This window comes from Ammospiza nelsoni, chromosome 4, assembly GCF_027579445.1.
Source record: "Ammospiza nelsoni isolate bAmmNel1 chromosome 4, bAmmNel1.pri, whole genome shotgun sequence".
Taxonomy (NCBI): Eukaryota; Metazoa; Chordata; class Aves; order Passeriformes; family Passerellidae; genus Ammospiza; species Ammospiza nelsoni.
The window spans coordinates 67799036-67824794 of NC_080636.1; the positions used below are offsets into that span (position 1 = coordinate 67799036).

The following is a 25759-nucleotide window of genomic DNA, read 5'->3' on the forward strand; positions in this document are numbered from 1 at the left end:
GCTGGGCTTGGGGCATCTTAAAATGCAGCCTAAGAATACGGTAATGGTTAAATACCATGTAGGGAAAGGGCACAGGGCTTTGTCCTGTAAAGTTACCACTCTTCCTACTGAACCTGCTGTGTCCTGTGCTGAAATTGTCTTTAGCAGGGCATGTAAAAGGCTGATGTAATTTAAGGCCAGTTTTACTCAGTGTCAGCCTTCACAGGGGGAGAGGGTCTGTCATGCAGGAGCGTAAGATAAGCTGAAGGGATGTTGAAATTCCATGCTTCACATAATTTCGTGTCAGGGCCTCTCTTAACTGTTTCAGCTTGCAAAAGCTTTGGACAGGCATTCATGAAAACAGGAACTGTACTGCAGCACCCTTTAAATTGTGCCATGCAGTAGAATCCTCAGTAGCAGTGGATTACAGGGAGGTCTGGGCACACCTTCAGCTGTCCCCCACTCTGCTAGTTCATTTCATATAGCACAGCCCTGCCTGTTGTGGTAAGGGAAAACTTCCTTTTGTTAAGGCAGGGGGAATGGTTACTGGCGTGCAGTTGGGGGTAGCAAGCTCCGTGCCTTACAGAGTTGCAGTCGCAATGAAATACTGCAAATAGACTTGGTTCTGCTGAGAGTAGGCTCTCGTGTTTCCCTAAGCTCTTGGAGGCAGTAATCTCTGCTGCAGCACTGTGGCTGGGAGGCGGTGACCTAGATCGGAGACGCCGGTGAGACCTGTGCTAGCTGCGCTCCTCTGGCGCTGCGCTGCTTCCCCGGACCAGCACCCTCCTTGGCGGCACAGCACTCCTTGCGGGCTGGGACTGTTGTCACTAATTACAGTCAGCCGCTAATGAGCACCGTCAGGCAGAGTCGGGCACGGGGAGCGGTGGCACCGTGCGGGCCCGCAGTGCTGCGGCAGCGCGCACGGTACTTTTCCATCGCAGCCGGCTCCCCCGCGGGGCCGGCCGTGAGGGCGGCTGCGCTCCCGGCCGGGCAGATCCCAGCGCTCCCAGCCCTTCCAGCCGCTCCAGGCCGGGCAGCGGCGGAGCCCCGGGCGGGCGGGGCGGCGCATGCGCGGCGGGGCCCGGAAGGGGCGGCCGGGCTGGCGCCGGTGCGAGCGCCGCGCTGGGGCTGCGGCAGCGCCGGGGCAGCGGCGGGATGAGCCCTGCGGAGTGAGCGCGGCCCCGCCTGACGTCCCGCGCCGCTCTCGGCGCCTCCGCCCCGCCCGCCTCCGCTCTGGCTTCGGGCCCCTTCTCTCTGCGCTGCGGCGGGCGGAGGCGGCGGAAGGAGAAGCCCATGGAGGGGAACCGGGACGAGGCCGAGAAGTGCATCGGGATCGCGCGGGAGGCGCTGGAGGCCGGGAACCGCGACCGCGCCCTCCGCTTCCTGAACAAGGCGCAGAAGCTCTACCCGACCGAGACGGCCCGAGGTGAAGCCCGGCCCCCTCCCCGCTGCCGCTGCCCGGCTCCGTCGGGACGAGCCCGGACGGACCGCGGGCCCGCAGGAGGGCGGGCGCAGGGGGGCCTGCGCCGGGGGGGGCCGTGCGGGCCGAGGCGAGCGGGAGCCGGCCCCAGAGGCGGCCCGGGGGCTCTGGCGGGGTGCGCGGCTCGGCTGGCGGAGGAGGCCGGAGTGTGTGCCCGGGAGCAGCGCTCAGGGCAGGTGCCTTCCGCCGCCGGTGCATGACTCTGGCGTCAGGCGCTGCGGAGGAGTGGGTTTGCCTCCCCCGGTGCCAGCGGGGATCTCCCAGGGCCGACCCAGCTCCTCGCCTGCATTCCTCTCCTCCCTACAGGCATCAGTAAAAGCGCAGCCGTACAGACGAGGCTTAGCCCCGATTAACATCAGGGCATCTCAGGCCCCAGGCCGAGACAGGCTGGGTTGGCTTCTTTTCTGTCACTGTGAATCACCCCTCTCTAGCAGCTTGCAATGAGAGCTGCAGCTCCAGAGTGGACCGTGTCCTCATTCTCTAATATATTTGTGGTCTGTGTCTCCATTCTCTAATATACTTGTGGTTTGGGTTTTCTCGGGTTTGGTTCTCTTTTGGGTGTACAGCAGCCACATAGGAATTGCACATGGGTTTACCTTTGCTAGAGAAAATAGAATATTTGGCATCCCCAAGACCTAATTAGCTCTCCTGAATATTCCGTACTAAAACCAAAAAATATTACCTTTAGCAAAAAGTGTTTAGAAATAATTGTTTCAAAGGAACAGCAGTAAGGTTTCAGTGTATGTAGAACTGTTTCCTGTCCTGGAGCCTTTCTGTCACACAGTGCCAGAAGTCAGCTCAAAACACCTTTGGACACAGCAGGGACTTGTTGCGTTCCTGTGGTTCTCACTTACGTGGTCTGTGCTGTGCAAGGAGTAGGAACAACTTCAGTGCCCTGTACCAGTTAAAGGCCTCAGCAGTTGCCATTTCTGCAGCGGAAGTGTGAGGCCAGATCTTAACTGGAAGTTGCTGTGAGGAGATGCAGTGAACATTTTTGGGCCTCCTATCCCCTGACTTCTTCTATGCAAACAATAAATGAAGACTTTGCTGACACTTTTTAAATTAGTATTTAATTTTTTCAAGTGTTTTGTTTTTTGCAAGACAGCATGGATGTTGTCATATTCCCCTAAATTTCTGTGGCTTGAGAACATGACGTGTGAAAATACTTGGAGCTTTTTGGAATCTGTTTTGGTCAGGAGGCAGGCAGGCAGAGGATTTCAATTCAGCTTCTTTCACCAAGGAGAGCAAATAGCTTCATCTGCTTCACACAGCTTGTTATCTTATATCTCAAGGAGTTAAAGCAGATTTCAGGAAGAAAATCTGACTTGTTTTGAGCATTTGGTTTTTGGTTTTTTTTAAGTAGGACTGCCACTACATAACCACCATGATAAAGTATTCAGTGCAAGAAATAGATGGCTAATTAGGCTATTGTCTGTAGGACACTTGTTTTAGTCACTGTGGAAATTAGCCAAGTCAATCACAAACGAGATACAGACCTGGGGAAAAGAATTTGGTCTTATGGTAGTGGGCTGTAATCTGGGGAATTGTGTCTTCTTCAACGAAAAGCTTCCCAGAATTTCTGTGTGATGTTAAATAAGTCAGTTCACACCATTTCCATTAGTGACCAGCTAATTGTTTGTGCTTGGTTTTTCAGGTATTCAGCTTGAAACAAGGGCCTGATTTGTGGAACTGTGGGGCAGTTAAAGCTCCATCTGAAGCTAAAGAGAATTGCAGGTGCCCTAATACCACTGAAAAAGTTCAGGCCTTAGGCCTGATTTGAACTAGGTACTTAGAAATTAGGGGACTCTGTAAACATCTAATATCTCTATGCTTCAGTTTTCTATTTGTGGAGGTTGTTGAATCTTCTAAAGTCATCTCATTTCCTCCCAAAACAACACCAACTCATTGAATTTATTTTGGTTTTAAAGTTTGAGGCACTTAAATGGCCCTCTTAAAAGTGCAGTAAAGTGCAGGGACACAGACTGTATTTTTTGCAGAACAGGTTCTGGACGGGCTGCAATAAATTACAGCTGGCATTTTACACTAAGAACAAATTAAATTTTTCTCATTGGCATCTTTTAGTTGGGGGCCCACATGAAGGAAAAAATCCAACCTGTAATTCATAATTCAGGTAACCAAAAATGTGTCATAGCACATACCAGAGAGAAAGGAGTAGTTAAGGTTTTGTGAGCCCCTTTAGTTCTAACACAAATTCTTATTTTACAGTCATAATGTGTTGGGTTTTTATGGTGCTAGGACAACGTGGTGCAGCCCCAGTTGCACCCTTATGTTTCTCTGCTCCCTTATGTTTCTCTGGAGTGGGTTGGAAGGTAGCTGAACTAATTTCTCACTGAAGTTGCAGATTCTTCATATGCTGTACCTTTAGTATCGTTTTGAGAACAATTGCCCACTATTTCACAAAGTTGTCAGTCATAAAAGCAATGAGAATGGTAATGCTGAATCTTTTACTGGTGGGAGCTTCCTCCTCCTGATGTTGTAGTGGATTACAAAAGGGCAGAGAATACGTTTTAACTATTGTCTCTAAAACAATACTATGTGTGATCTGCTTTTGGCAACATTTACATTTAGAGGGCATTCAGCACTAGTTCAGTCATCAGTGAAGTTTAGTTTTGCTAAACAAAGCTTCTGCCTGAAATACGCTGACTGCAGCAGTGCTATTTTAGGGCTTTACTAGTGTGAAATGTAAGGTCAGTGCTTATTTAATGATACTGAGCTAATGACTTCATAGTAGCAGTGTCCATGTTGACGTCATTCTTTGCTAGAAAATTGTTTGATTTTGGTTTTTGCCAAGGATTCATCTTGCAACTGAACAGAACCTAATTGCTTGTCTGGGAAAGATTTTTTTAGAGTGAATTTAAAGATAACAAAGGACAAAATGTCCCTTTCAAACTTAGGTCCCATTCAGTTTGGAGGCAGAAAATAATGTTAAGGAAAACTTTATTTTTTTAGTGCTTCTTAAGATTTTCTTGCCCCATTTCTGATGCTGCCTTTACAAACAATTTTTTTGGGAGCATGTCAATTTAGTTTTTAGGCTGTTGCGAATTCTGAATTAAACGGAATTCTTCCATTAGTGAAAGTGGGGGGAGGAGGGGGGTCATGTTCAATGCATAATGGAATCAAATGTAGTCCAAGGATCTTTCATTCAACAGCAGGTAATAGTACACACAACAGAGGCTTCAGACACACTCAGAGATAAGATTCATTGCCTTACCTGCTAACAAAATAAGTCTTTGGTTCCCTGTATGCCCTATTTTGAAATACTAGATGCACAGTTAAAGTTTTCTTAAATGCAGTGTTAGTATTACATTCTAACAGCTGGTTTTACCACCAGCAGTTCATGGAAGAGCCAGAGTATTTTCTGAATACCTAAACTGTATCTTCTGTTTGAAGGAAACAATGGCACCATACCCTTTGTGTGGTTTTCTTTTTCAGTGTAGGACAATAGCATGTTTGTGTATGCTGTGTCCTGCTATTTTAAGAAGTTCACACTGATATATTTGAATTTTATTTTTTTAAGCATCCTGCATTGTATTCTCAGCAATGCAGCTCCATTATGAGGTCTGAGAAGGGGGTTAGAAAATAGTGATGTTTATTAAAGTATACTGCAACCAAACCTGTTCATTAAGAGACTTAGAGCCACGCTTTCTGTGGAGAAACGCTGCACGTTAAAAATGCAAACCATGGCCCATGCCTGCGTTTCTGCCATTTCTGCTCCCACAGCTTCTGCATAAATGTTGGGGCAGGGATGAGAAATTTCTAGGGCAATACCAATATGAAAGGAGGAACTGCAAAACTTGGAGCAAGCATTGTTTCAAGAAGGCCACATGTGCATTAGGATTCTGTGCAATGCCATTGTTAAATGTCATACTCACTGGATAGAAAGATAATTATTTTTTTGTTATGTTTTCTGGTAGCAGTTCTTTGGAGTGCATTGGGATTGAAATGCTTCATTCGCAGGGCATTGTCTGTTCATTCAAAGCTCTGTTCTTGATCAGTTCTTAATCTGCAGACCTGGACACCTCGTTGGAGTTGTTACAACTTCATTTACCTCAGAACTTCATATGCCGCAATGGAGGATATTAGAATAAAGTATTGCAAATATTCAATATGTCCTTCAGTTATAATCCATAATGCAACTGTAGCTCTCCTGTTTTCAAGCTCCAGATTTCATTTGTAGTGAGAGCATCCCCTCAGTTACAACTAGACATCTAAAGCTTAGTTGTTTCCTTGTATCTGCTGTAAAGAGCCTGATCTGATCAGTCCACGAGTCTGGCTGAGGCAGGCGGAGGGCAGGACTGGCTCTGAAGTCAGCTGACTTTCTTGTTCAGGCTGAGAGTAGCTATTCACTAATAAGTGTATGTAAAACTAAATGCTGGGGAGCTTTTAAGAAGTGGTGGCTCTCCTTTTCAACAAAGCTTCACTTTCTTTTCTTCCTGTGATACACAAGCTATGATGTATAGGATCCCAGTTTTCTGCTGCTCTAAGAAAGACTATGTTAAGCAGAGGAGAATTTTTTTTTTAATTTAGGAGAAAATTCTTAAGGATTCTTCCCATGGGCTTTCTAGAAGAAAGTGCTGTGCTTTCACAGTTCATGGGACATTTTTCCTTAGCAGTTTTTATTAGTGGATTTTAATGCAGATAGTAACTAATTTTCTTTATGAAGCAAATTTAGCTTATGTAGTTTGCCATGTTGCTCTGAAGGAATCTGTTTTCAGGAAAGGTGGACTATTTAATAATCTTTAATCTATATTGTACTTTCTGTGCAGTCCCTTGTGTTAGAATGGTATTGTTTCTGATTCATTGCTAAGACAGATACCCCTGAAATACAGGCTTATATACAGAAATGGACTTTGTGTATAATGTTTATTCAGACTGCTACATTTGAGATCTGCTGGAACTTGGAATGAAAGAGGATTTCAAGAACTAGCAGAAGCCAACTGGTTTTCAAGTTTCAGGTCTTGAGTTGGGTGTACTTGGCTGGTCCTTGCTGGTTGTGGCATTTTAACAGTGGTTTGAATTTCAGCTGATATTGCCTGGAAGGAATAGAGCATCAGTTTGTGGCAGTAATGACTCAGGTTACAGATAGGTATGTACTGTAGGAACTGAAATGTCTGGAGATGGGCTTGATGTCTGTGTGGAATGATTTGCATTTTATATAGTCTAACCTCTGCTGATCCTCTGCAAGGTTAGTTCCTCTTCTTCAATTTGCAGTTGCTTATTCAGGTGTTCAGATGTTTTCACCCCAAGGCACAGGTTCAGTGGCTCTAAAAAACATCTAGAAATGAAGCACCTGGGCATATTCTCTGCAGTGTTACATTACCTTGGCAGAGACAGATGGGAGGAGCCTGGTTACTAATTTTGAAACACTGTTCCATAGTTTTGGCACAAAATTTGTGACACTAAGTGGTGATCAGTAAGGAAGGAGGATGTAGCAGCTAGTCTTGTCATGTGGTGCTCTCATCTGAGATACTTGAGAGGCCTGACTTTTTCACTAATACCTGTAATGATACTATGGTATACTGTTGTTTTTACAGTTTTGTTGGAAGCTATTATGAAGAATGGAAGCACTGCTGGGGGAGGCGCTTACTGCCGGAAACCAGCCAGTAACAGTGATCAAAGTAAGCCCAACAGCATGAAGGAGAACAATGCATCTGCTGCAGGTGAAAGTGGAAAAGGCTACAACAAAGACCAAATGGAAGGAGTACTAAGGTATGGCTTAAATATGTCACTGCTTTTCATTCTGTGTATTATCTACTTACCCTTTCGATTCTGTCATCTAAAGGAGCCACAGGAAGTGTGAGGTTATCTCAGAGGGATTACTTGTACTGAACTTTGCCTGGAAGGAGGAGTTTTGCTGGCTTTAAACACTGAGTGAGATGCTGTCACTTTCTGCAAGAAAGATGCTACTCCTTCAAAATATTAAGGCTACTTTATGGAAAAATAATACTCAAAATAGTTACTGAGTAGATCTCATGGTAAATGGAAAAAGTTATGAAAATTCTGTTGTACAACTTGCAGGGCAGTGTTTCTATTCAGTATTTTTATACTAAAGATACACGGTCACTCCTAAAGTTTATTTTCAAGCTAATCTTGCTGTCCAGACTGGTCTTAGACAAATGTTAAATTATTTTGGTTTGAATGTAAAGATGTCTGAGAAGCACTAGAATACATCATCTGAGTTGCAGTATAAACTCTGCTTAGTGCAGCTTTGATAGTATTAAGATGAAGTGACATCAGGAAAGGATGTGGGAAAAGAAACAAAGGTCAATAAAAATGCCCTTTTGAGGCAAGTAAGTCTTAAGTCATGTTATTACTGCGTACTTGCTGGCTGTAGGAGCAAGAAAAATATTGTTTCATATGTGCCCAGGTTTCTGCTAAAGAAATATGGATATAGCAAGGAAATTTCACAGCTCAAACCCTGGTATTTTCACATAAGCCTAGCCCACATATTTTCAAGGGAGCTTGAAGGGAAATCAAGAGGTCCCTGTCTCCTAGTTTGTGTGTATTGGATGTTGTGCATAACAGAAATTTGGGGTGGTTGGGGTTTGTGTGCATCTGTGAAATGTATATTTCTGTTGATACGATCTTAGATCTTCCTGCATTTCAGAAATCTGTTCAGCTGTGCTAACAGTGAGGAAAGAAGTAGTTTTTCTTTGTTGATACAGAAGCTCTGCATTCAGGCAGGTAGACAGCAGCAGGTCTCACATGATTATCCTCTTGGTGTTATTTACTAGTGCTTTTCATTGACCATCATCTCTGCTTAATTAATGTTATTACCTTTTGTGATATATCTAAAGTAAAGCCTGGATAAGCCTGTATGTTTTTGTTAAAATGATTGTAGAATGTATGCTCGTACACACGTGTGAGACAAAATATCCAGAAAGAAGTCGTCTGTAAATGTGGCTTAGGTCAAAATAAGACATTTCACATACTCCCAAAAAGCTGCTGCAGGGAGTGCTGTCTGGTGCCAATAGTCACTCACCTGTGACATGCCATTCTGCGCTGCAGTCTGCTTCGACATCAGGCTCCCTGCAAGATCAGTCTGTTTGTTTTAGCAGAAGGTATGTTACCTACTTTGTCTTGGCTGAAATGGTGTTGTAGAGCTAGCTTTTTTCTCTGATTGGCTTTTGTGGTATTGGGTATTGCTTTCTCGAAGGGATTTGTTAAATGCTACGTACACTTAATCCAGTTTGTTGAGATCAGGACCAGAGTTGGGGGTATTCAAGAATCACACATTGAGAATAATATTGATGCAACATTGCTTCAAGAACATTGAATGTTGAATACAGAGTTTTAAAACCTACCAAGATATTTGCAAAATAAGCGATTGTAATACAGAACAACCCATGTTTGTTTGTTTAACATACCACTTAAAATCATGTGTTAAAACAATGTCTTCACCTTTGCTCGGGGAATGCTGCCATCCTTTAATACAGCACTTCATGAACCTTTAGAGAGAGATGAATTTTTTGTTTAGATTTGTGGAGTGATCATGTTGAAAGTTTTGAAATGTTCGTCATGTTATTATTTAGTGACATAAACCACTTTAAAAATTTGTGGTTAAGAATTAAGAAACGTGTGCCTTGCCAATGAGAGCAGAATTAAATACAAAAAATGGCCTAAAACTAAATGGAAAAATATAACACATTCAGTGATGATAACTGAGAGAAAGTTCATGTTTAAACCACAGTGAGAGTGACCTTTCTAGTTGGAAACATGACAGACAGCATATGATATTGCTTCAGCCAGGCCCCATATTTTTCCAATTAAATGAAACATGCCCCTCTGGGGAGGGTATTCTTTAGAGAATAGAGTTTGTCACCACCATATGCTTCTGCTGTACCGCAGTGGAACGGTTTTCAGATGTTTGAATTGATTAAAGAAATTGTGTGTGAAAAGAGGTGGTTTTAAACAGTGTTTCATGCCCAGTTGTTGTCTTTTTTTCTGTAAGGGAAGAAGTTTATAGCCAGCAAGGTAGCAAAACCTCCAGACTTCAATCAATTCTGACACTCACCATGGACATCGGACAAACAGAGTGGTTTGCATGTGCATGATTCAAAAGGTCATTATCCTCAAATATTCTTCCCTTTAGGAGTTCTTGGTTCAGTAACTGAATATAGACATAGGGAAAGCTTTCAGCTACACTTCCATGCCATTTGCAATGCTTTTGTTGTAAGCTTTACCGAGCTGTCAGACAGAGAGACTGACTCTGAGCTCCCTGGCTGGGATCACTGAATAAAGTTCCTGGAATTGTACAGCTATCTTGAATTTGTTTGTGACAGCAGATTTAAGAAGCATAGTGAGGATATGCTTGGAGCAATGTAACTAATTTAGCTGCATTAATTTTCATCAGGGTTACTCTAGTAATGTGAGTAGCTATGAGTACAAACAAGCACCTCTGTGCTGGCTTCATTTTTTCCACATACACAGGGGACACTGATCACTAGCAAGTTACCATAACAGTTCTGTAGAGTATTACGTGAGCTTGCAAGCTGCTCAACAGGGAGAAGCGTAAGATGTAACATATTTCCTTTGATTGCATAAGTGCTGGGTAATGCTGCTCTTTGTGGGAGCTGTGCTTGCTATTTCAGTGTGACAGTTTGAAGGTTGAGAGATACCGCAGCACTTTGTTGCTTTTTAGTGGAAATGCTTTGAAAATCCCATCTGTAGTACGTGCATCTTTTTCTTAATGATCCTTACCTTGTCACTGACAACTGGATCAAGTTGCCTTAACACCCTTAGGTGACCTGCATGTGGGAGGTATTGACAGGAGACCAGCAGAAATACGCTAGGACCCACAGTGGCCTTAATGCCTTCTTAGAGCAAGTGCTCTAGAGGTCTCTAGGCAACTGAAAGCTACACAAGCAATGTCAGCTTATGACAAATGTGTAAGAATCACATGCACAACAAAATGAGGCATTTTCATGTTGTATGTTTTATACAGGGTCTTTTTAAATTATCTTAAAATGCACATGGTGTTTGACCTCTTTGGTCTCTTTTTTTTTAGTGAATAAGCCATAGCATGTATTCCATATTGCCTTTTTGACATCTGAAAGAAAACTGCCATGACTACTAGTATGCTAAATTTGCATTGTTGTCTTGTGAAAACTGTGGTGGAATACTGCTTTTCCTGCCTTGCCAGCACCAGCTTCTTGGAAGAAAGCACAATAATCAAGTTTTGTATTTGGATTTTTGAGATAAAACCAAACCAAACGAATAGAGGCATGAGTTCTGTAGAAATCTTGCAAGGCAGGATTAAGTGCCATCGAGTAGTGGTCAGGAATAATCAGTAGCTTGATTTGAATTCATGTAGTGAACCAAAAAATTGCCTGTACACATTTCATGGATCAAAGTAGGAGTATAAGTTGTGTGACTGACTTTTTCCAAGCATTCTGCTGACACTTTCACAAATCCAGCAAAAAGAAAGATATTGGTTCTTTTCTACCATAGTGTCAAGAAGATAATTAATTGGAAGTGGATTAATAAGAGCAATCAGTATGTGTTAAAAAAAGCCAAACCACCAAAGCAGAGAAATCAGGGCATGCCTTTAATTAGGCTGTAGAGCTGCCGTGAGTTTTTGAAATATTCAGTTGAATGGTTGAGAAATTAAGGTGGAAATCATAGTCATAGAGCCTGTCACAGAAAAGTGGCAGAGAAGACATGATGGACTTTGTCAGAAAGCTCATAACTAAAATAAAATACTAAATTAATTCTGGAGAAAAGTATGCTGATGTAAACACAGCCTTGACTATTTCATATGATACACACAATAGAAACAAACTGATCAGGTACATCCAAGAGCAAGGTAGTAAGACAAGCACCCTAATGTGTTGTTGAATCTATCAGTGCACCAGAAGTCTGAGAGTTCTGCTGCATTTGTTTCAAAAACTAGGGGTATGCTCATACCAGCTTGAGTTCTTTGACAATGCTGTGACCTTCTCTTCCCAATCTAGAGCACTTCTTTCAGCCCATGTTTGTCACCAGACTGTGACTGGCACATTACCAGTTCAGCTGCAAGATACCATTTGCATCAGGCTCTCTGGCATAGCTGGAAATTTGACCTGTATAGATTTTGGTCTGCATTTTACTGTGTTTTTTGGCTCAACTCTAGGATCAGAAGTCAGTATAGCTTCCTCTTGCTGGGTTCTTTGTCGCTAACATTCACATTGCTGTTCACTGTGCTGCTCAGTTCAGATTACCATTGGGAGAAATAATTGTGGCTCCCTTGACATGCTTCTGGTTGAAGTATTTGTCTTCTGGGCTGTTCCTGTGAGGCTTTGGAAGACCCTTTGAAATACTTCCTCATACTCCAAATTTCATGATTGTGCATTGCTGGAGGTATTTGATACAGTAAGGCAAGCATCTCTGATAGGTTTTGTTAATCTGATAAAAGCTGGCAGTGCTGACCTAATCTGAATTGTAGATTTGAAAAGTGATCTGACAAGCACAGCATTAGGATCACATCATTTTGTGAGGAGAACCAGTGGTGGCAGCCCTTGGGTTTTTGCAGGTGAGAAGAGTTGTTTCAGAACCTGAAGGGCTTCCTCTGCTGTCAGCCATGAGAGCATGGAGAGGAGCCCAGCATCCAGCAGAGTTGTTGGTGCTGCAGTTTGCAGCTGGCTGACCAGTTCTACTGCAGGTGCCTTGTCAGCTGCAAGCTGGGATAGTGGAGCTTTGCAAGTGGTGATGAGATGCTTCTGTCAACAGATTGGGCATGAATGTACGCCATCACTTGCTCTTCTGCAGTTTGAGAAGTCTATTCTGTAAAAGTCTATTCTGTTTTTCAGGAACAGCCAGCAAATCTGTTAATCAGAAGGACAGTGCCAAGGTGTTGGCCAGGGACTAACAATTCAACAGGAGAGAAATAACAGAAATAATATGATAGTAATTCAGATACAGAAGTGATCCAACCAGAAATGAAAAGTACAGGAAAAGCAATTCACAAAAAAGCCTAAACCCCAAGCAAAGTATCAGTGAAAACACCAAACTTCAAGTAAATCAAAAATAAAGAAAAACAAATATAACCTGTTCAGTACAAAATGGGCAGTTAGTAGGCAAGTGATGTGTACATTAGAATTTTAAAAAGAAATGTCTGCGTGGAGTTTACGTATGCAAGAAAACTAGCAGTAGGAACTGCAGTGCCTTAAGGGCAGCAAGATCAAACAAACAACAATTTGAAATGCAGCGTTCAGAAAGTTGTTCATGCTGAGAGTGTTGGAGGGGTTTCAGGTGCAGTTGAAAGTGAGCAGTAACATCAGTGATGGAGCTTTTCCAGAACCTCCACTAATTTTACCCTTAATTTTTCCCTGCCTTTACTAGCTGATTTTTGTGCCCTGTAGTAAGAGAAAAGTGCCACCTGCCTTCCCATGACAAATCTCCACAGGATAATTCAGTGGTGCAGGTGAGGGTTTCTGGCTGAGTGAGGATTGTCAGAGGTCAGTCTGCTAAAGTAGAGGTGAGGAATATGTCCGGTAATGTCTGCATCTTTTGAGGGGCAAGGATCAAGTTGGCCATGGCTTCCAACAGCTTCCAGCAGCTGGAGAGAAATTTCTCATCAGGAGAATGGAGTTTTTGGGGAGGAAGACTTGGAGCATCTCTTAAATGATGAGGAAGGATGGGGCATCTGAGGCTGTGTGCTGGGGCATCCAAGGGTGGGCTGTGTGCTCCAGCAGTCTTAGAGAAGCCTTGTGGCTGCACAGCCATGTGTGACCTGACTGACTTTCCAGGTTCTGTTTGTGGTGCATTAAAGTTTTGCTTCTCAGGAGCACATCACAAACACTGATAACTTTGTTTAACTGGAAAGCACCTTCTAATCATCTTTGCTTGTCCTATCATCCCCAGTGCAAGTTTTGGTGCAGAACTCACATGAACTCAGTTGAAGGGGGGAGAAATGGAGGTGTTACCCTGTTATGATTGCCCTGAATTGTGTTCTGTCAGGAACCTCCTGGCAAAAGTCACTGACTCCCTCCCAGGAGGAAACTGCATTAACCAGATGCTGGCAGCTTACAGTCCAGGTGGTTTTTGCCTTGAGGTGGCCAAGCAATGGTGTAAAACTGTTGGCTAATGGCACAGTGTGGTAAGGGCTTCATAGCATAAGGTCACTGATGAAAATTCCGGCTTAGGTATGGTTTTTGGCCCCTGTGCATTTGTAAGATCATTTAATGGTTTTTAGCTTTAAAACTTGATCTGCCTAATCCAAAGTCCTGCTAAACTGCAAAATTTCTATATGTATATGCATGTTCCACATTTGTGTTTGTAAAATTTTTCATTTTTTCTTTGCAAGTCTTTAGGAAAGACTTGCAAAGAAAAAACAGAAATGTGTTATACTTTGGCTGAACATGTTTCTCAGTAATAACAATACCTCATTTGTGGGCCAGGTTCAGGATAGCTGTTGCATGAAAGTGATTGCATTAATCCTTTAGATCTTCTGGTAGATACCCACCATTGCTGCTTCTCCTTTGAGGGTCATCCACTGTGGAGCATCCACTGGTTGTGAACAGGAGGAAATCTCAAGTGGGTTTTGGGGAGTTAGAAGTACAGGTTGGCATCTGTTGCATTGTTCTTTTTTTTTTTTCCCATATTTCTCCTCTTGGCATCCTAGAGTTGTGAAATGAATGTATATTGTAAATAAATACATTTCTGTGGTTTTTTTTTTTCCCCATGAAAAATGACAATATGCTGTTGAAGGAGAGAGTTGTTGAGGATGCACAATGCTTAAAAACACAGGAATGAATGTTTCACACCAGAGTTTTAATGCTAAAACAATAACAACTTTGCTGAACATTGACGGCTTGCTATGTAATTTTATATCAACCAAAGTTCTGAAGAGTCTGGCCCACAAACAGATATCTCAGAAGCAATTGTTGAAGAGAACTTAGATTGGATGCTGAGATAGCAATTTCATGAAATAAAAGCTTAATTTGATACTGTTAGACATTTACATAAAGCTACCTGTTCTTGGTACAGTTCATAAATCATCCCAGCATTGAGGCTATGGATTAAGGGATCTGTACACTACCACACTTCTTTCTGCTTGTACAGATTACCAAAAAGAGCTTCCAGTACTCACGAGTATAATTTAATGTATTTTCTTTCCAACCTTTCTTGATGGATTCACTGTGTTCTTTTTAGTTAGCTCTATCAGCTTCCTAATTGGAGCTTATTAAATGTTACTTCAATATAATGAGCCATATTTATTTCACAGGATGTTTGTGTTGGCAGCTGCCTGCATACATTCAATTCAGTGCTCTTGTGAGCATTGCACCGAGGCTTCCATCAAAGCTTCTGTATTTGAACACAGGAAACAGGATCCCTCAAATGAAATTTGATTTGATCAATCTGTGAAGTAGGATGGACCACACATGATGGTGTGGTTGTACTTGTGATGCTCACATTCCCTTAATTACAGGATTCCATGAGAATGCCAAAGGCTTGCTTGCCCCCTTGCAATACACAGGGCTGCCCTGTGTATAGTCTTGGAAACATTAAACCCAAATTTATGTAGACATTTGTGCATGTAAGAGAATGCAGATACAATTACAGCCATGTGAAAGACTCACATGAAGCTTTTAAAGTATTTTTGGATGTTATTTCTATTTCTTGCTCAGACCAGCCCATTTATTTTGGCATGCACCCCGTGTCAGTGTGCCTTATTTCTGCAGTGCAAGTTTGGGATTCAGCCTTTTCTTTCTGAATTTTTACTTATGTAATTTGTTTTGATTGTTAAGCTGTATTTACTGGTTTGATCAGTTCTTGCTGCCCACAAAGAAATAATGTTCTCACTTTTCCTCTAAGTGCTCTTTCTTTCTTCTGGGGTATTGAGAAGTGTACTAAATCATTATATCATTTCCAGATTTTGCTTTTCCTGTCTGGGTTAGACAGCCTACAAAAAGAATATTCCTGAGGTTTGAGTTTTAAAAAATGCTATACTTGATTATATGAGATAAGCTAAATATGCAATTGCTGGAGCTGATAGTGTGACTTTGAATTTACATAAACACTTACAGAAAGATTGTTAAGATCCAGGTGCATTCCCAGCAGCAGAAGTATTCTCCCATGTTTTATTCCCTGAAAACTGAATGCTTGAGTGATGGTAGGATTTGGCTTTAGTTTGGAGAAAGGGAGGTATTGTTTGCTTTGTTTATATCCTTCATACTGAAGTGCATTTGCTGTTTACAGTCAAAACACATTTTCCTACCTGCTAGTTGTGCAAAATAAATTTGGAACCTTCTTTTTATGCATTATTAACAGCAATATTAATGTAATTGTGGATGAGAAAACGCTACAGTAGTTGTAAACTAAAACCCTTTCTTATAACCATGGTAGTTCTACAGTAGAAGTAAAAGAAATGTACATAATAAGCTCAATAGTGAGTTTATTATCAAAAAATGACATTCTTTGTTTCTAGAGTGGATATTTTAAAAATAATTTATATTGAAAGCAAAAGATGTAATATAATGCACCAGTATAGTGTATGATCTCATTCACAGCTGTGTGTTAACCCATTACTTTTACATCTTTTTGCTTGCAACATTTTACATAATTTTCTTTTGCAGTATAAAGAAATGTAAAAATTATTACGAAGTCCTTGGAGTGTCAAAGGATGCAGGTGAAGAAGACCTAAAGAAGGCTTATAGGAAACTTGCTTTGAAATTCCACCCTGACAAAAACCATGCACCTGGAGCAACAGAGGCTTTTAAAAGTAAAACACCATTTTTATTTTAAATTTCTTTTATCATTAAACTTCATCCAAATCCATATTTATCTGCATTGATTGCTTGTATTTTTACAAATGTAAATGTGTTTTTTAGCTGTGGTTGGACTGACATTTTTATTCAAGAAAATATTTGACCTTTGTTATATTAGAAGTAAAGATAAAGAACATGGACTTTGGCAGTAGGGCTTGGTTTCAGAAAATTAACTGTAATGTTCAATACAGGGAAGAAATACTTTATCTGTGAAACCCAATTGTTCTTTTTTACTGTTGTTGACTTAATGTAGTTATCAAATTTTATTGTCTTGGATCTTTACTGTACTTAAGCTAGATAAAAAAGAAAGCAATCCTTGATAGCAAAATGCAGTTTTTTTCTGAATCACGTGCCACACTAAGTTGCCTCTTCCTTAGAATTTCTTGGATGTCTGTAGTTTTACTACTTTTCCTGCATAAAAACACCTGAGTTCAATCATGGCCTTAATAGTAGTTGCCTTTGACCATTTTTTAGGTAGAACTTACAGTCTGACTTGACCTTATTTAAGGCTGCCTAGCTTAGTCCTACACAAGGGGAGTTATTGAAGAAAAACTTTTTAAAGAAAACTACAGCTTCATCTCAGATGAAGAAAAATGTGAATCTGTAAGAAATGATAATGCATAAACAATCTGATCGTGGTACATCTTTTTATTTCTTTCCTGTGTGAGGTTTACATGCAGACATTTGAAAAAATCATTCGGATAAAACACTTAAAATTGGGGAGGGAAAAAAAGAAAAAAAAAGTCCTGAGCAAGACTTCTGATACAGACTTTAAGAGGTAATTATAATGATATATTAACAATTCCAGATAAAAAGTAGATACAGAGAGCAGGAAAGTTGATTGCTATTGATTCATTTAATACAGCCTTGTGATGTCTTTATCTAAAAGATACTATTCCTATAAAATTGTCTCAGGCCCTGGGAATAAAATAGTTCTTCCTTGTCAATAGCATTTCAAATAAATCATCTTTAAAATGTTAAAAATCAGCTTCTTAATATTTTATTTAATGTGAGCACTTTGTACAAGTCTAATTTCTTCAGCTGAATTTCACTTTCTGGTTTTTAACTAGATGAGTAAATGAACAGAAAGTTTTGTAGGGGAATCTCATTGCCCAAAAATTATTTCATGACAACTGGCATTTTCTTGCATTGAAATTATCGTAACCTTTTGTATGGCTGAGTAAATTTATGGTTTAGTTTTCCTTTAAAGATATCTGATCAGTTTTTGACATCAATCTGAGAAAAAGAGTTTTTAACAATAGTTTTTATTTCATAATAATGCTTTATTTTAAGGAAAGGTCACATTATAAAACAGAATGGCATTTCATGATAGGTAAGGTACTTAGATCTTTACCTACCTAGTACTTCTATTGTACTGAGCAGTCTTACTGAAGTGAATTTTAAATCAAAAAGTATGTGCAAATGTAATAACTTCTGCTATCTTTTATCAATTTAATCAAAAATCTTTCCTGTGAAAGTTTTGAGCAGTGACCTTTTTTTCATTTTTATGTCCTTTTTGAAAAGAAAGTTATATTGGAATCAAATCTGTTGTGAATTAGCACCAGATAATCAAAAGCAAGTAACAAACAGGCATATTGTGACAGTAGGGTAACTTCACTTTATGTGCAGTCACCTGAATTATCTCTCTTAGTTTTTAATTCTTGGGATAATCTAAATTTTTACTACCTATTTTATCCTCATACTGAGCAACACAGCAATATTTGATGTCAGTTTGTATCATGCTGCAGTTCAAAATACCAGGCTTCATTTATTTGGGTTTTCTCCTCCACTTAAAGGAATTGTTTAGGTTTTTTCCTAAGGGCATCTTAGAAGACTTGTAGCGAAAACTCATTAACTTTTGCTTAGATTGGATAGTGTTTAAAATATTAATTATAAAGCCACAGTCTTATTTGCCTGTGTTGAGGTTATAGTGGTGCACCTTTCACGAACTTTTGATGACTGATGGCTTTTCAACACTGAAAATCATAATCCCTGTGCCTTGGGTTGGTTGGCTGCAAAGGAACTCTTTTGTTGGAGAGGCCTGGAGGAGAGAGTAGAGAGGAAGGCAGAAGGGGTTTAATGAAGATATGACTGAGTGAAGATTGTTCATCAAGTGGCAACACAAACTTTCCATCAGTCTGTAAGATCATTATGTCTGTGCACGGCAAGAAAAAAGCTTCTAAAGTCAGCAGTGTGTGTGGGTTTTCTTGCTGATGTTTTCTGTGTTTACCTAAGTGGGGTTTTTTCCTTCTACTGGCAAAATGGAAGCTGTTCATTTGTGATACCATAGCATAAACAGGGACAAGCATCCAGGCCAGGCCCTCCAAACACTGAGGTCATACTGACCGCCTGAGGAGCACATTCCTGTCATGCATGCGTGTTCGACTCCTCAGGTTACATCATGCAGAACTTTGTGTTATTCATGTAACCCACAAATACCTTCAGAAGCATGAAGAAAAATACATTCACACTCTTGTAGACAATGAGGTTGGTGCATTCCAAGAAATGCCCACTTTACCAAATGAAACCAAAGAAAACCTGCTGAGTCCTTGAAGGTTTTTTAAGCTAGCTGCTAGAGCAAACTGCAGTTACTCAGCTTCAGAGTCTCATTGTAATGCTTGATGCTTTTTTTGTAACTGCAGTGAGAGAGAACATTTCCACAAGGGTAGGTGTTCCCCTAGAAAAGGAAACAAAGCTCTCCTGCCTTCTGCCTTGTTTAACAGGATAAAAGGCTTTTGGATAGCGTTGGTGGGAAACTTTGTGGAAGCTATTCTAAGAAAAGTGGAGATGTTTCTGGACCTTGTTCTACTGTAGCTGTTTTGTAACATACAGTAAATTGCATCGTTTGCTGCCTATTTTTGACTTTGAAATTGCAATTTTCATGCTGGAATAGCTTTTATCATGCATTTATGGGAGTTGTGTTTTATTCCTCGCTTCAGAAATCGGAAATGCCTATGCTGTGCTGAGTAATCCAGAGAAACGAAAGCAGTATGACCTTACAGGCAGTGAAGAGCAAACCTGCAATCACCCTAGCAATGGCAGATTCAACTTCCATAGAGGTTGTGAGGCAGATATTACTCCAGAGGATCTGTTCAACATGTTTTTTGGAGGGGCCTTTCCAACAGGTATTTGTATACATCAGCATAATAATCGAGATTTACTGCCAAAGTGTCATTAGAGTTTATGACATTATAAAATAGTAGAATTATTCCAGCCAGCCTTGAACCCCAACTCTACAATCTGCATCAGTTTATTTTTCCCTCAAGTGTTCCTAAATCCCAAAAATGTCATTTCTTTGGGGTTACTATCATACAGCTTAAAATACTTATTTTAAACAACTTTGAAATTTCAAGATACCTTAATGTCGTTTTATATGCTGTTGAGCAGTAATGTAAAGTGCTTTATGTTGCTTCTGTACTGACCTCTAAACAGTGTTTTTGTACATGATTTTAATGTGGATGTTCCTTCCCCAGGTAGTGTACACTCATTTTCTAATGGTCGTGCTGGCTACAGCCATCCAAACCAGCACCGTCAGAGTGGGCACGAGAGGGAGGAAGAGAGGGGTGATGTAAGTTTAAGCACCAATGGCTTTAAACTACAAAATTTGCTTTCAGTATTGTGATTGTACAGGAGCTCTGTACTGTAGAGGAGGATTTGTACCTGCCAGTTGGGTATTTTAATCTTCAGTGGGTGGTTTGCTTACTGACTGATAAATAGGTGTGCAAATTTGAGAAGGTAATAGCCTGGTTTTGTAAACCTGATGTTGTATGTCATTCTCTTACTGGTGACTGGTATTATTAACCTATATGTGCCACTAATTGTGGCCACTAATCCTTGTATGCATAGAAAAATTTATTCGGGCTGAAGTAAGAATTGAACTTATGGCTCAGTATTCACCTCCATGAATTATCTCTAGTCCTGTATAATCACATATCACTGTATAGATAAGACCAAATCATGGCATACAATGTAGCTGAATCCAGCTTTTATGTGGTAGTTGCTTATGTGTATGTACTAACCCATGAACTCCTGCAGCCTGAGCGCTGTGTGAATATTGTGTATGCATCTGAAAGTTCAGATAATACCAAAGCGTTTGCAGTTACTGTTTTCCTAGCAGCTTTTGAGGCTTAAAGCAAAAAGTCACACTTAGCATTAAGTATTGTCAGATTTACCTTTTTGCCTGATGATTTATGAAATACTTGAATCTGTTTTGTTCCTTAGGGAGGTTTCTCTATGGTCATTCAGCTGATGCCTATTATTGTGTTGATCTTTGTCTCCTTGTTGAGCCAGTTGATGGTATCTAACCCTCCTTACGCCTTATACCCAAGATCGTAAGTAATGCTTAATTACATCACCTTAAAGCAGAGGGGAAGGTATTGTGATCACCCTCTCCCACTTAGAAGCATTGTGGAGAGTCTTCCCGTAGTTGATCATTGATTTCCCACAGTGAAGGAAGGGAGGGAAGGTGTAGATGAAGCAGAAAAACATGTTCTGTTTTTTAAAAAAATTAGATGCAAAGAACATGCTGTGAGAATGTAATGGAGAAGAGAGGTCAGCAGTACCTGGAGTTCAGGAGGTCTAGTACAAGGCAGTGGGTCCATGCAACATGGCGTGTTGCAAAGGTGTTTGCATCTCCAACATAGTTATCAAAACCTGAAATCTTCTAAGGCTCATTACTCTTTTGGGGGTAATCTGTGTTTGTAGAAGGTGAAGAACTTGAAAGCAACTTTCTCATCTTCATTTAAGTGGTAAACATGATGACGGCTGGGAAGATTGTCTGTTCTTTGCTTCATTCTAGGTGATGGTAAAATCTTCTTTTTCTTGTGAAGAATTCTACTTGTTAAACTTACCTGTTTCATACAGTAGGATATTTAAACCTTTTTATCTTCTGAGAAATAAGTAACTTGAATCAAGCATGCAGCTAGCTGGTAGAAATAGCCCACTCACCACACTGGTTTTAAAGGGCCTTAGTTCCTTACAGAACCCCTCAACAGAGAGGTTTCTTTTCTCCTGTTTTTCAAAGTTCTCTATTTCTGGAGTAGGATGTTTTTCCCTTCTGCAGCTAAGCTGTTGTAATGCTTAGAAAAGCTTTTCTGCCTAAATGTTTGCACCCGGTCTTTGATTTTTAATCTACAGAATGCCAGCAGGAAAATGAATTTATCAGGGCTGGCAGCAGACACTTCAGAATGGAGATGCTGTACTGGGTTGCTACAGAATAGTGACCTGTTTCTTTTGAGTTTGAATGTAATTTTCTATTATTAAAACTTGTATTTGGCTAAAGAGGTATGAAATAAGTGTCTTAGTAAAGTGGATTTTTTTTTGAGATCAAGTGTTTTGGCAGCAGAAGTTTAATGTTTAGGTAAGTGCAATAATTTTTTTCTCTAGCAGATTATAGAGCCATTCTTTTAATTATTTGTCTCAGAATGGCAATTTTGGGAATGTGCTGCTATTATTCTGTAATGTCAATATTTTTTTAAGTCTACTTGTGGTGTTAAAACAATAATCAAATTAATATTTAGTCTTTCTCTCCCCCCTGCCTCCTTTTTTGCAGAAGTACAGGGCAGACCATAAAAATGCAGACAGAAAATTTGGGTGTCATTTATTATGTCAATAAGGACTTTAGAAATGAATACAAAGGAGTGTCATTACAGAAAGTGGAAAAGAGCGTGGAAGAAGATTATGTATCCAACATTCGTAATAACTGTTGGAAGGAGAGGCAACAAAGTAAGTTTGGCAATGTGTGTAATTTCATTAAATCATGCATTAGTATAAAAATAGCCTGAGGCTAGATGGAAGTGCTTGTATTATTACAACATCTCAATGCAAAAGTAAGTGTAAGGTCCCCTGCTGTTTCTCACTTTAAAACTGTCCCCAGTGTTACTTAGTTTTTGAATTTTAGTCAGTTATCTAAAAACCCTTTGCAAATTATCAGCAATTTTAACCTGATTTATTAGCTGTGACCATTTCTCAGAAAATTAAAGACTACACTCAATTGATTATGACAAAGCTTTTGTCCTTAACTCACTGCAATTTCTAAGAATTCTCATGTCTGCCACGTTACTTTATCATAGCAATAGCTCATTTCCCTAGGTGCTTTTATACAAGTAAATAAATAAACCAGAAGCTTACATAGGTGTTTCCAGAGAGACGAAAAAATAATCTGCCTTGGACCACAGTACATACAAACACTGCTTTTCCAGGCAACCAAGGACAGGCAGCACATCCTGTAATACAAGGGAGTTTAGTTTGCCATCTGTTTCTCCAGTCTGATATTATACAATGAGTTACTTCTTTTCAGAAACCTAGAATTCAGTGTTAAAGCATAAGAATACTGAAGAGCACCAGCAGCCTTTTCTCAATCAGCAACAATTTTAACCAGTTATTCTGTTATCTGTGACCATTCTGTGAGCTCTGTGGGAACTGCGCTGCTAAAATTACATCAGTCTTGAAACCAGATGGTTTTAACTTTTCATGTGGTGAGCTTCAGTCATAGAAAACTGGAAAAATAATTCATTCATGATCTGTCAGTACACAGACTAGAAGCAAATAGAATGTAGTTCTCTGAGTCCGATCACATGTTTCTGTCCAGCTTTAGTCTCTGCAGTCCAGTTGTTTGGTACTTGTCATTTATCAGGTTGTGAAAACTACCCAAACTGATTTTGAGTAAGAGGCTCCTAATGGTTTTTCTTTTTATCCTGATTATAGAAACAGCTGATTTTGTGGTTTTATGGATTTAAAATACCTGTTGTGTGTTAACTCTCTTTGACAGTTAAAATCTATCTGGGGTTAATTGACATTTAAGAATGTCTTGCATTTTGAGTTGAAGTGACAAAAAAGATTTTACAGAATTACAATGCTCAGCAATGTCAGGCTGTTGAGCACCAGTATAATACAGAGAGCTCTTAATTATTAATAGCTCTGAACACTGACAGTCTGAATCAGCATCAGCTGAAGTAAAGGGCTTAACATTAAGATTGGATTTTTTGGGGCACAGACAAGTTGCTAGAGGTATCAATAACAATGCAGGATCACTGAGAGTGGCCTATATTTGTAATGTTTAATGAGGTCTGACAGAAGTAGTAGGGGATTTTTGTAGGGTGTGTTTTTTTCGTGTTAATCAGATACTGCTGTATGAACTCTGAGGGAGCTGGAAGGCTGATACAGCTTTACCTGCTCAGAAAGATGGAAATGTTACAAAGATCCAGCAAAGGAAAACTGTAGCAGTGCTGTTTCAGTGGCACCTGAGGGAAGTTAGAATAGCGAGAAGGAAAAAAGGGCAAGGGTTACAACCTGAGGTGTTTTGTACAGCTCTGTCATGTGCCAAGTATTCAGTTTGTAACAAAAAAACTCTTTTCTCTTTTCTCCTTAAAGAAACAGACTTACTTTATGCAGCAAAAGTCTATCGAGACGACCGGCTCCGAAAGAAAGCAGAGTCCATGTCCATGGAGAACTGCAAAGAACTAGAACGGCTGACCAGCCTCTACCGAGGAGGATGAGCTACAGTTACACACACATCTTACCTATGCTGTTATCTCTCCTGAAACTGAGAAGAGATTTAGTTTCACCATGGATGCTGGAAAAGAGGGTGGATGTAAAACTCTACTGTGTAGCTGTTTCCAGAAACCTTATGCTGAAATATCATTTAATGGCTTCTTTACCTACTGTGAAATATAGGTAACTTTAATTGTTTAGATTTTACTTCAAAGCTTCTGTGAATTCTTTCAGCAGAGAGAATAGCTCAGAAAGGATGCTATACTTATAGAGACTTAGTCATAGTGGTTCTCCTCTAACATATTTGCCATGTAAATATCTGTGGAAAGAACTCTTTGTGTATATATGAGTTAAATGACTTTCTATTTAAAAATCTCAGAAATTTAGTTCCATACTACATTTTGTCTCACTGATGGAATAAATGGTATGATTACATCACTCCTATTCAGATGTCAAGTGTGTGGAGTTGAAACAATAATTTTTAATATTTTATCTCTAACTCAATGTAAAATCTTCTAGGTTTACCACTTAGAGGAACTTGGTATTTTTAAATATAATGGCATATATTCCTAAATATCTGTTGGGGTAAATTGATCTGGTGTAGAGTAGCAGTTTAGCTGTTGTCGTTTTTTAGCATTTCTAAGCAATGCTGAGAAAAATAAGAACTACACTAATCTCTTTTCAAAGTAAATATTTGCAAATGCTGTACAGACCATTATAAACATTGCTTTTAGTACTTGCAACAGTTTACAGCAGCTCTACCATTTGGTATTCCAGTAGTAGTAAGTCCATACATACGGTTAACATGCCTCCATAGCTTCCTTAATTTTCACTGGAAAGGTAGAGGAAAACATGCAGCACTAAAATTTTAAAACTAAAATAAAAAGGCAACCTAATTTTTTTTTTCCTGGCAGGCTTCCATTTTCTTACTACTTTTTTATTTCAAGCTAGGTCCCAATACTGATTCCTCAATGGGCGCCCTAAGTGGAACAGGGAAATTTTGCTAAGGACAAGCTATGTGCCTTTCAACCCTTTTGCCAACTATTTAAATGCTTTGCTGCTTTGCAGTGTGCTCCTATGGTCAGAGCCCTATCACTTGTCAGAAGAGGTAGGGTATGTTTTTTTTGGGATCAGAGTGTAGCTGGACTGACTTTGTAGAAATGAGCAAGCCTACTGTTTGGCTCCTGCATAGAAGATCATGTAACTCAGTGGCCTGGAAATGGAAACTATATGTAGCCACACCTGCTGATGCAAAGAGGTGTTCTGAAGCAGCTAAGTACAATGTACTTGAAGTTTATCAAAGTATGTTGAAAATGTTTTTAGGTTCAGTAGCTGATGTTTTTTACATTTTAACAGTGTTATGCAGGGGAATGTTTCTTGAATTTGAGAATGCCAGACAGCTTGTATTATGGGCAATATATTTTGTTTGACAAAACTGCTGTCTTTGAACAATGCTATCAGTTCATGTGGAGCCAAATATTTCTCCTAAACTGAAAATTTAAATACTTTGTCTGACTTCATTGCAATTCATTCTGATCTACAGCAGGGTATGACTTTACAAATACACTAAATTACTCCAAGTGATCCAGAAAACATTTTGAATAGATCCCTTTTCCAAATTGTCCCAGTGGAAATGTCTTCTCTTGAATTGGTGTATCATGAGACTGGCTGCAGGCTTTTAACTAAGCAGGTAAACCAGCATTCAAGGTGAACATAAAAGCCTGGTGCACAAAACAGAACTAAAAGTTGCTGAAACAACAACAAAAAAAAAAGGGGTTGCTGTACTGAATGTCCTTGCTAAGACTGCAGTAAAAGGGTTCAGATACAATGGAAAGGCATCCAGTTGTTTGAAATATGCAATCCAAATCTATGGAGAAAACCAGATTCCCCAGATTTTGTAACTGTCCAGAATGTATTGTAATTATATGAAAACAAACTATCAAAGTACATCCTGGTACTCCTGTGTCTTCTTAAAAGAAGAAAGTTGTTCCAAAGGCTTTAACAAGTACTTGGGCCTTCCTGTTTACAAATGAGTCTGAGT

The 25759-nt window shown here is 40.1% G+C and overlaps 1 protein-coding gene across 1 annotated transcript; it reads left to right on the forward strand.

Moving 5' to 3' along the window:
* Positions 1–1096: 1096 nt before the first annotated feature.
* Positions 1097–24162, forward strand: DNAJB14 (DnaJ heat shock protein family (Hsp40) member B14). Its single transcript, XM_059469785.1, has 8 exons — positions 1097–1405; positions 7015–7189; positions 16036–16181; positions 19167–19352; positions 19701–19795; positions 20449–20558; positions 21779–21951; positions 23599–24162. Exons 1-8 carry the CDS (start codon positions 1273–1275, stop codon positions 23721–23723), a joined length of 1143 nt encoding a protein of 380 aa, XP_059325768.1. The 5' UTR covers positions 1097–1272; the 3' UTR covers positions 23724–24162.
* Positions 24163–25759: the final 1597 nt, after the last annotated feature.

Coding starts and splice junctions, on each gene's coding strand:
- DNAJB14 (XM_059469785.1), top strand. CDS start 1,273: ATGGAGGGGAACCGGGACGAGGCCGAGAAGTGCATCGGGATCGCGCGG. Junction 1,406..7,014: donor CCCGACCGAGACGGCCCGAG/GTGAAGCCCGGC, acceptor TTGTTTTTACAG/TTTTGTTGGAAGCTATTATG. Junction 19,353..19,700: donor TGGAGGGGCCTTTCCAACAG/GTATTTGTATAC, acceptor TTCCTTCCCCAG/GTAGTGTACACTCATTTTCT.